General features: G+C 39.6%; 1 protein-coding gene across 1 annotated transcript; it reads left to right on the forward strand.

Moving 5' to 3' along the window:
* The first annotated feature begins 2,703 nt into the window (after window positions 1-2,703).
* Window positions 2,704-6,378, forward strand: ATXN7L3B (ataxin 7 like 3B). Its single transcript, XM_086403701.1, has one exon. The coding sequence runs from the start codon at window positions 3,030-3,032 to the stop codon at window positions 3,321-3,323; it is 294 nt and encodes a 97-aa protein (XP_086259827.1). The 5' UTR covers window positions 2,704-3,029; the 3' UTR covers window positions 3,324-6,378.
* Window positions 6,379-11,977: the final 5,599 nt, after the last annotated feature.

Raw genomic sequence — 11,977 nt, forward strand, 5'->3', positions numbered from 1 at the left:
AAGATCTCATGAAGAAAGGCATGGCAACCCAGTCCAATATTCTTGCCTCGAGAATCTCATGGACTACAGTCCATAGCTTCGCAAAGAGTTGAATATGACTGAAGCGACTTAGCAAGCAGGCAGGCAAGGCAATTTTAAATGATACAAGTAGAAGGAGGTGACAAGGTGGTAATGAGCATAAGTGCAAATTTTCAGTGTCATAAGAGCACTCATTTTCTAAGACTAAATATAATAAAATACTGACAAGAAATATAAATCTAGTCCTAGTCCTGATTATTTGTATTCTAATTACCATGATGGTCTCACATAGGTTCTGAATAAACTTTATTTTTTCATTAAATAAACTGAGAATTTGAGTTATTTTACAATATAAGGAGGACTTAAGAGGCAGAAAAACAGTCACTTCTGTCAAAATTAAGTATGCAAAGGTTCTCACAATAATTCAGTGAGATAAATTATATGGGAATAAAACAATATGAAGAATAGTTGTCCACAATCAAGCTCTTTTTATTCCTTGTTACCCAAGTGTTGTTCAGGAACCAGCAGCATTAAGTATGTTAGAAATGCAGAAACCCAGGTACTACTTCAGAACTAACGAATCATAATCTATATTTTAAAAGGATCTCTGAGTGGTTATATACACATGAAGATTTTCTGAAAATCATTGATTTAAATGAAATTTGAAGAAAGCATGGGACAGGAGTGAGTGGAAATTATTGTATTTATATCTGTATTTTCTTACCTAACGAGGCATGTAATTGGTAGGTAAACAATATTATATACTATTTGTTTGACACTTTGTGAAGACTTTTAAATTCATTGTCAAGTTTAAATCTCACCACAACCTTGTATGATGAAAATGTTATTGACATTTTACAATGAGAAAACTGATTTACAGAACTTAAGTAGATAAGGCAAGTTCACAAAAATAGTAACTGGTAGAAGGGAGGACATCTGACTCAAGAATGTATGCACTTAATCATATTTTATGGCTTAGCACATAATATGCAGATTCCAAGTTATATCAAAACATGGTACCAATTTATGAATGACAAATGTATACATTGCACAAAGGCTACAATGGAAAAAATTACATCCTACATAAAGAAAAAAATTTTGTCATGCATGGGTCTTAAATAGCTTAGGCTTTCAAAATCCTCTATATCTGTCAATTTGTGTTTTTTAAGGTGATAGAATACACAATAAAAAAATTTGATGTGGACAAGTACTGGCTAAACACTCATCAACTAATAAGTTAAACTAATACTTAACCCTCTGCTCATAAAAATATAAAGTGTGATTCTATGAATGAATTCTAAAACTATTTAGTAGTATTCTGATGATTATATACATTAGAAAATCCTTATTTGTACCTGTCTGGAAAGATACATATCTATATTTTCCTTTATTCTGGAAAGGGAATTATAGAATCAGACAGATACAGATAGATAATTTTAAAGTTTTTGTTTCTTTGGCTAAAACTGTATTTTGATAAAGTATAAAGGTAAAAGATGCCACTCTATTTCACAGTGATGAGTTGGGGGGGTACAAAAGACTAACAAGATACAGGAAATTTTTCTTATATTCAAATTCATAACTAATATGATTAAAACAGCTGACACTGATTGAATACTTGCTTACATGTAAGAAGCTGTCACAATGTTTTTTTAAACTATCATTTAATTTTAACCATTAAATAGGAACTAGCTTTATTCCGATGAGGAAACAGAACTGTTAATGTTGGATCTAAGATTTAAGCCCAGATAGGCAGGGCTTCTCTGGTGGCTCATATGGTAAAGAATCTGCCTGCAATGCAGGAGTTCAGGGTTTGATCCTTGGGTTGGAAAGATCCCTTGGAAAAGGGCATGGCAACCCACTTCAGTATTCTTAACTGGAGAATCCCATGGACAGAGGAGACTGGTAGGCTACAGTCCATGACGTTGGCAAGAGTCTGACAGGACTGAGCCACGAATACTTTCACTTTTCATACTGGTTCAAGATCCCATTATTTCATGCTGCAGAATTTTAGGAAAGGCTTCCTTTACCTCCATCCCAGTATTTAAGGTAGATCAGGTTTCGTCTCTCTTCAACAGAGAATATTCCTAATTTTCTCTTTGAATTATTTTAGAGATATATATGATGATCTACTTACAGTCACTGGCTTAATGGTCTCATAAATGAGATAAATGCCTTAGGTTCATGTGATCAATACATACGAATTATGTCTTTAGTGCCTGGTTTTTCATTCAAAAAAAAGACTCAAAGATAAAAATTATACTGTAATTTGTTTCCTTGCACCATCTAGTGGATTTAAATGACAACTGCGGGGCAGTGGTATAAATGATTATAAGTCAATTACACGTCAATTTTCAAACATCCGGAGAACAAATGCTAAAACTGTACTTCAGCTCATACCACGAACATGCACATAGTTGTCGTCTGTCTTTTTTAAGAGGGAATTGATCAAGCATAGGTGCTGAATTCCATAGCGAATACTTAAATTTGTAAACAAAATAACATAAAATAGCATCCTTAGCACCGTTTTACCACTACAGATAATGAAAGTCTAACATATCTTAGTTTCTTCCCACCCATCTTCCTGAACGCCACTTGCCAGGCAGCTGCGCGCAGGGATGAGCCCCGCGCGTCTGCGCGCCGCCCGTGCGCAGGCGAGCTGAGGAGCGGAAGTGGGGAGGCGGGGCTAAGCCGGGACCAGCGAGCGGAAGAGACCGCGGCGGCGGAGAGCGGCACCCACACCGTGTGGCGGCGGTGAGTCCCGGCCAGCCCGAGCTGCACGTCCCAGCCCCGGGGAGACGCCGGAAAAAACGGAAGGACCTGGGATTCCAGAGCAGTCGCCGCTGACTGCTGCTCTCCTGCCGTTGCCGCGGCGGAGGCTTCCGCACTCGCCGCTGAAGACGCGGCCCTGACAGGCCTAGAGGCCTAGGCGCGGCCCTCCGAGCCCGACGTGTTGCCGCCGGTGCAGCTGTGAGTAATCCGAGCGCTCTCTCCACGGCCGTTTACAGATTAAAATGGAGGAAATTTCCTTGGCTAACCTGGATACTAACAAGCTGGAGGCCATCGCTCAGGAGATATACGTAGACCTGATAGAGGATTCTTGTTTGGGCTTCTGCTTTGAGGTGCACCGGGCAGTCAAGTGTGGCTACTTCTACCTGGAATTCGCAGAGACTGGTAACGTGAAGGATTTTGGCATTCAGCCAGTTGAAGATAAAGGAGCGTGTCGCCTCCCGCTTTGCTCCCTTCCTGGAGAATCTGGGAATGGGCCTGATCAGCAGCTGCAACGCTCACCTCCAGAGTTCCAGTAGCCGCCACGTGAGAGTCCGAGGGTGACCAGGACAATAACATAGACCAGTCCTGTGGTTTTGAGAAGTTAGGTAGCTAAGTAGAAAAAAGCAAAAAAAAAAAAAAAAAAAATCAGACAAAAGTCCCAATTCCCATTGAAGATCCTACCCTTTAAAAACCCGACGTGGAGAATTTAGGAATTCAGATCCTTGTATAAGTGTATTCCGTTGGGTCAGCTTTGAAATCCTAATCGGGAGGAGCTGTACTATGGATCCAGCTCGCCGTGCTGCGGTTGATTTCTAGTCCACAAGAACCCTGTACTGTCCCCGGTGCGCAGGTGAGCAGCTGTGCACCCAGCGTATGAAGTTCTTTGGTTCCTCAGCCTTTCTGTCTGCCTGGTGTCAAGGGCTTTCTGGGTAACTGACAGTTTGGACATAACTGATGGACAGGCCTTTATCGTTGGGCCGCAGTGGGACAACACCTCTGATCTCTCAGCCTTGGGTTTCTTCAAGACAGATGCAAGTCAGTGATGAGAGCTGGATACTAGGCATTCCAGTCTAGGAAAACTATGAAAAAGAATTCCTGACCAAATCTGTAGGAGAAGCTCTGTGGTCTTGACTGCAAGGAGAAGAAAAGCTTAAAGTCACCAGTTTCCCAAAGGTCCAGCATTTAAAAATGACGTCAGCGGACTTGGGGACTTGGGCTAGCATCTTGCTGAATAGGGCCTGCTTTCTTGCACCGCATGTGGTGGCATAGGCTTAGCAGATGGACAACTTGGTTATCCAAGCAGGCTGAGGATTGAGTAATGACCCCTTGGGGAGGTAGCAGGGCCTTCTGCAACTATGCACGATCTTTCAAACTGCAGGATTCTTAACTGGATGTATTACGCTGTGGACAGCAGTTCAGTGGGGCATTTTCCTACTCTTGAGTCACTAGTTACCTTGCCAGTCTATGGGTCTGACTTGGTTATTATGCCAGGTCACTACCTGCCTCCCACTTTTCAGGGCAGAAGTGAACTACGGAAGAGCATCATGGCTAGCCAGGAGGCTGAGCGTTCAAAGTTGAGCCCAGAGGGGACCTTTTCCAACTGTAGTCAGTAATGTGCTGGGAGCCAAGGAGCAATACTGGGTCATCTCTCATCTGACTGTGCAGTATCCTATCGAACACCCCTGTTCCTTGGGTTGGGCAGTCACAGGGTTTTGTTGTGGTGAATATCTAGACGGTCACCACCTGCCTCTCACATGGGGCAGTGCTTTCCCCTCAGTCCCCTTTGGACTTCCCTGACAACAAGAGCTGTCCTTTTGTTGCTTGAAGGATGGGACCTTTCAAGGAAAGGCCCCCCAGAAACCCCCTGGTTTTAGAGAATGGGGTAGGGGAGGATGGGAACTGTGAGCTGTGTATCAAAACTACTCTCCACTTGACTCCCTGATCGAAGTTTATGCTGTGTAGAGGGGTGGGAGCCCCCAAGGTGAGCGGGAACGGTGCTGCTTTATTTGAAATGTTTTCTTACCTCATTCTGTGCTCCAGTAGGGGGCCCAGCCTCATTTTTCTGGCTCGGCCCCACATCCTCCAGTCCCTGCTCCACTGCCTATCTGGTGCAGCTCATCACCCCGGGTGCTGCCTGCCACTCTTCATTAACGCTGACCAGTTTTAATTTATCTCTTGATTCTCCTGCTTCTGAAGCCTGCCCAGTTTCCCTTTCCTTGACTTCTTTTAAGTTTGTTTTGTTTTCTTGTGTTTGTGAGAGAGAGCAGAATCTTTCTTATGGCTCCCTCTATTGGGGTTGGGATGGGAGGAGAAAGTAATTTTTTTTTGTATATGATAAGCAGTGTCATACCTAAGCATTTCTCCTGTAGGACTGCCTTGCTGGTATGGCTTCCTGCTGTGTCTTACTTTCTGAGAAGTTTTATCTTCCCACCTCCACTTGGATACTGCCTCTAGGACCTGAGCAGAACAGCAGTAAAGGACTGACACACAGGAATGGAGTAGGTCCTGATCCATTTTCTCTAACCCTTGCTGTGCATGTATCCTTCCTTCTCCCAGAAGGAACTGTTTGGACTGTTCCTTGGACTGATTGGGTTGCACTCTACAGGGGTAAGGGAAGCATAGTAATGGGGCCTCAAGGCTGTTTATTGTTGCATTCTCCCTTAGCGTTGTCCTGCTCAGGGTCAGGGCCTAGCTACAGATTGGGCTTCCAGAATTGTAATAACTGTTTTTTAAAGTCAGACCTTGGCAAGAACTAGAATAATTTGGGGTTACATGCCCTTGACTTTTTAATAAACATCTCTTTCTAAGGAGATGCAGAAGGAAAGGAGGGTCTGAGCGAGACTCTGGCCTACCTATAATAATGTCTGGGAAACAGGCTAAACTTAAGGTCATGGTCCACTCTTACTTCAGAGAGGGAGCTCAGATTGTGACATTACTGTTTCCTTTCTGGCCTTTTCTCCTGGTTAGAAGGAAGAATTGGAAATAGTTTTGAGTAGTGGTTGGTTCACATTACCTCCCTCTTGGTTTGTGTTATTTTTTTTTTTTGCCCCCCCATTATTAGGGCAGTGGCCCCCTGATTGAGTATGAGGTGGGCTAGGTCTAACAGGTGCCCTGAGGGGATAGACTATTTTCATTTTGAGGGAGAGAATTCTCCCTACCATATAGTTGACAGTGGTTAGGAACTCTCCCTTTGCTTACCTATCTTTCCTCTTAACAGCAGAATTCCTGTCCTAATCTCCTCATAAGTGTATTGCTCACCCTGTAATTCTATTATGTATCTGAGTGTGTATGTATGGGGGGGGAGGGGTTCTTTACAAATTTCTGTGGTTTGTGACTTTTTCTTCCATACATTAGTTCCCATCACCGCATGCCCAGGGGCCATTGCCTGGCATTGTCGCATGCTGGGATCATTGGGGAAGTATAGTGAAACTCATTGTCCTTTGTTTTGGAGAGTCTTATTTTTGCATAAGTAGTCCATCCTATACAGATTGCTAACTAACTGTGTATTCCCCTTGCCCCTATGGCTGCTGGTGTAAATAAACTGCATCTCCTCATGGTAAACGATGACAATAAACAAGATTTTAAAAATGATTTTATTTGGACTCTATATTCATCTTTAAAGATTGTACATGTTTCTTGTGTTTTCACATGGTGAAGTAAATATTGAACCACTGTTGACCCTTGACCTTTAGTCACTTTCTCCTGAATAGGAGTTTTATCAGAAGAGGAATTTTATTGCTTCATCTGGTAGTTCACATTTAGCTTTCTGCAACAGCCAGTGAGAGAGAGAAACTATACAATCTACCATAATAAGTAAGAAGGTGGTAAAATATAATCCAGTCCTGTCACTAAATAAGTCCAGTGTGAAGGATAGTTCAATTTAAATTGTACTAGAGGTATCTTCCAGAGAAGGCAATGGCACCCCACTCCAGTACTCTTGCCTGGAAAATCCCATGGACAGAGGGGCCTGGTGGGCTGCAGTCCATGGGGTTGCTAGGAGTTGGACACGACTGAGCAACTTCACTTTATTTTTTCACTTTCACGCACTGGAGAAGGAAATAGCAACCCACTCCAGTGTTCTTGCCTGGAGAATCCCAGGGACAGGGGAGCCTGGTAGGCTGTGGTCTATAGGGTCACAGAGTTGGACACGACTGAAGCGACTTAGCAGCAGCAGCAGCAGCAGAGGTATCTTCAGAGAAGGCAATGGCACCCCGATGGGCTGCCGTCTATGGGGTCGCACAGAGTCGGACATGACTGAAGCGACTTCAGCAGCAGCAGTAGAGGTATCTTAATATATACATATTCTTGCTCTCAAGAGGCAAATAATTAATGGTAACAATGAGTCAGCCTTTCTAAAAGTTAATGTTTTTCTAATACTTTTCATTTTACTCCAAGTGTTTAGGTCTGTAATTTTGTTTTTTAGATTAATTCAGAGATTTTTTTTTTAATTTATTCCAGTTCATATTCCAAAGTTAGAGCACTTTGCCTGGAAACTGTAACAGTTGCTCCTTAGTATCGATCAAAATCACTTATTTGCTGAATGTTCTGGGTCTTTAAACAGCCCGAAAGTGTAAATAATATTTACATGAATAAAAAGTATCGTAGAAATGGGACCAGAGGGAACCTGTTGAAGTAGTTATCTCAGGGGACCTTACTGACATGTGACATGTATTTAGTCACCTAACACTCTTGGAGCTGCTGCAAATATTTTTGGATCCTATTTTGTATATTTAGATTTGAATTAATATATTTCATGCTAACCTACTTTTCTGAAATGAGGTATTTGCAAGATCGCTACTAAATCTACTTGATGGCAGGATGTACAAGATTATTTCTGTTCATGTTTTCTAACTAATGATCTTTATACTTAAAAAAGTACATACCCTTTAACTCCTTAGACACTACATTTTAACTGTGGCATGCAGCATGAGGTCAGGAACCACATAAATGATGTTGACAGAAAATGAAATATGCTCAAGTAGTAAAGGATTCCGGAAGAGCTTTCTTTAAATATATTTTAATATTAGTCTTTAATTATGGATAGTGAATTGCTGGTTCTCAGAGATAATGTCAGACTTTGAAAGTTTTAATCGGTTGTGGAGGGCACAAGCTTTCTGATTCTTAACACATTTTCCAAAGAAAATATTTGTTATAGGTAATTCACTGGTTCAGAAAGATAAACCTGTAGATTTCTTGGTTTTGGTTTTTCTATTTTGAAAATTTTGATCCTTGCTACTTGAGCCTAATTGAACATATGTGAGCTGAAAAGGAAATAGTCACTTCAGAGATGAGAAAATGTATTCAGCAGCAGTGACTTGCCCACAATTTAAAGACAAAAATACAAAAACAAAAACAATGCTAGTGCAAAGCCAGTGCACTTTGTTGAAGCAAGAGAATTTACTAACTGAAAGGACTAGTTTTTTAAAAAGATAAATTACCTTTAAAATAGAATGAAAATGTGATGCTAATGAAAACTTTAAGACAATGAATGAAAACATTGAAAAAGTGGAAAATACATTGAACAAAAGTGACTCACAAGGAATTTTTATTTTTAATAAATGTAGTAATTTACATCTAGAACTTAAAAAAAAAATCCTGTTTCTACCCAAATACACATAAAAATACTAGGCTCACAGAGTTTTACAGACAGTATAGCAAGAAACAAAAATCATTATAAACTCAGTAATAGGAAGATGTTAGCAAACCAACTCCAAACTTGATCAAGTCATGTTAATCCCAGGAAAGATTTTAATTCAGAAAATCATCACCATTAGAGAAAAATCTGTGAGAAATTTCAATACAGAATAATAGTTTGCAAAATTCAGTGCCAATTATTGGGTTTAAAAATACTAGTTACATAGAAACAAGGACTAAAGAGCTTCCATACACTGATAATTTATGTATCAGAATCTACAATTGCTTTGCTTAATGGTCAAATACTGGCAGCTTTCTCTTTAAAAGTAGGAATGGAAGAAACAAAACTCTCATTCTCAGATGATATCTAAATAGATAGTTGTATAGACTCTACGAACATACCACTGGAAGTGAAGATAGGATGCAGTAAAGTTACTAGTTTATACAGATCCAAAATCAGAACAATAAAAAATTGTAAATGTTGCACTTGTAATGCAACAAAAGTATATACAGTCCTATGTAGTACTAATATAACAAGAAGTGTAAGGTTTTATGGAAAAAAAATTTTCATCTGGAATGTTAAAACTCAAATAAATGAAGAATCATAAGAAAGATGTTTGTGGGTAGAAAGGTCAGTAACATCACTCCAGGTGTATGAGTTGGAAGTAATCTTTATTAAAATCCAAATAGATGTTTTCATGGAACTGAAGTTAATTTTAAGATTTATATGAAAATCAAGGCACAAGAATAGACAAGAACTGTTTGACAAATGGATGTTATACATAGTGAGATTGCAGTGCAGAAACAATAGGAGAGAATTCAGAATTAGATGGAAAACACATTTATGTCATCCTGATGTGTGATGAAATTGGTATTGTAGTCAGTAGATTATAACTGTCACATTGTTCTGGAATAGATTAGCCATAAATATTAAAACTGTACTCTAGACACAAAAATTAATCCCCATGAGGATTTAAGACATTGTGAAAAAGTAAAACATCAAATCTTTGGAGGGAAATAAACAGAAAGATATGTTCAAAATTGTAGGTAAGGAAAAATAAGTAAATAAAAGTACCAAACAAAAGATGGATATGTTGGACCACAATAAAGCTATCCATGCACTATCATACTGGAAACAAACACACACTGACAAAAAGCATAACATGCTGGCAGGAGTTTCACCGTTCTTAGAACTAGTAAAAGATTATTAACAAAATAATTATACCATTGACAAATGGACAAAATAAAAGAACAGCTCATTTATAGAATAAGATATCCAATGACAAAAAAAAAAAGATGTGAAAAGTTCACTTAGTTTCAGAGAAATAAAAACTAATAGCAAATTAAATACCAATTTATACCACTCAGTTTAAAAAAGTGTGATGATATCAACTCTGACAGGTATATGGAACAATTATACATCTTGTGCATCGCAGACTGTTAAATAATAAAAAAAATTTTGGAAAGCAATTTGGGAATATCTACTGCAGTTGATGTGAATAACCAATGCCCTGATATTTCCACCTTTTGCAGCATTGTTTTCTACTATGAAAAAATTGAAAGTGATATAAATATCCATTTTTTAAAAAAAGTAAAATGCAAAAGTGAAAATAACAGGATTGCACAAATAAAATATTTAGTAAAATATTTGTTTTTATAATTTGATACTTTTTATTTGAAACTTAATAGTACGCAAAACGATGCTATATTATGTTTAGGGATATGTACCTCTGTAATAATATTTATACTAATAATGTGAACTAGACTTCCAGTTCTATGTGTATGATAGTCTGGATATTGGAGAAAGACTTCTTGGTTCAAAAAATCTGGATGCTGATTAAATTGCCACAAAGATACTATCAACTGTCTTGTTATCCTCCCCAAAAAATATGGGAAATATTCAGCTCTCTCTTCCTATTACACACATGTTGCATACACACACACACACACACACACACACACACAAAACCAAAGACACAAGCAAAAGCAGAAAATGGGACTGCACTGGAGAACATAACAGAAACCAGGAACTTCCACGTGGGAATAGGAGATTATACTTTGATCATCACAAATTGAGACCATTCATTACGCCCCCCACCCTTAAATACAAGATACCCGAAATAATCTTTACATCCTTAGTGAAAGAATGAACAAAGTGAAAGAGAAACAGAGATCTTCCTGATTATAGAAACAACAGTTCAAAAAGCCTCTGCCATAGCCTGAGGTTAAATAAATGAATTAAAATAACAACATTATCATCATTCGGAGAAGGCAATGGCACCCCACTCCAGTACTCTTGCCTGGAAAATCCCATGGATGGAGGAGCCTGGAAGGCTGCAGTCCATGGGGTCGCTGAGGGTCAGACACGACTGAGCGACTTCACTTTCACTTTCCACTTTCATGCATTGGAGAAGGAAATGGCAACCCACTCCAGTGTTCTTGCCTGGAGAATCCCAGGGATGGGGAAGCCTGGTGGGCTGCCGTCTATGGGGTCACACAGAGTCAGACACGACTGAAGCGACTTAGCAATAGCAGTAGCAATCATCATCATCATCATCATTTCCTTTGGAAATTGATATTTATACCCTTGCTTTCACATAGTTACCCTACCCTGTTAGAGAAACCTCTGCCTGAAGATTATAATAATGTGCCCAAGATAATATACTTCTTGGCTACCTAATAGTATTTGGGTCCCTCACATTCTCACAAAATATAAACACATTCTCACAAAATACAAACATGCTATAAAAGTAGCATCAATTTTTTTTTTTTTTTTAATTTTAAAAAAAAATCACATGCTCCCCATCCTGAACCCTCCTCCCTCCCAACCTCCCCATACCATCCCCCTGGGCCTTCCCAGCGCACCAGCCCCAAGCATCCAGCATCGTGCACTGAACCTGGACTGGCATCTCGTTTCATACATGACATTTCACATGTTTCAATGACATTCTCCCAAATCTTCCCACCCTCTCCCACAGAGTCCATAAGACTGTTCTATACATCAGTGTCTCTTTTGCTGTCTCGTACACAGGGTTATCGTTACCATCTTTCTAAATTCCATATACATGCGTTAGTATACTGTATTTATGTTTTTCCTTCTGGCTTACTTCACTCTGTATAATAGTCTCCAGTTTCATCCACCTCATTAGAACTGATTCAAATGTATTCTTTTTAATGGCTGAGTAATACTCCATTGTGTATATGTACCACAGCTTTCTTATCCATTCATCTGCTGATGGACATCTAGGTTGCTTCCATGTCCTGGCTATTATAAACAGTGCTGTGATGAACATTGGGGTACACGTGTCTCTTTCCCTTCTGGTTTCCTCAGTGTGTATGCCCAGCAGTGGGATTGCTGGATCATAAGGCAGTTCTATTTCCAGTTTTTTAAGGAATCTCCACACTGTTCTCCATAGTGGCTGTACTAATTTGCATTCCCACCAACAGTGTAAGAGGGTTCCCTTTTCTCCACACCCTCTCCAGCATTTATTATTTGTAGACTTTTGGATCGCAGCCATTCTGACTGGTGTGAAATGGTACCTCATAGTGGTTTTGA

The sequence above is a fragment of the Bos grunniens genome, chromosome 5, assembly GCF_055505025.1.
Source record: "Bos grunniens cultivar Pamir isolate PY7600 chromosome 5, Bosgru_T2T1.0, whole genome shotgun sequence".
NCBI classification, from domain to species: domain Eukaryota; kingdom Metazoa; phylum Chordata; class Mammalia; order Artiodactyla; family Bovidae; genus Bos; species Bos grunniens.

What these genes read in the sequence shown, in the direction of transcription:
- ATXN7L3B (XM_086403701.1), top strand. Translation starts at nt 3,030, where the DNA reads ATGGAGGAAATTTCCTTGGCTAACCTGGATACTAACAAGCTGGAGGCC.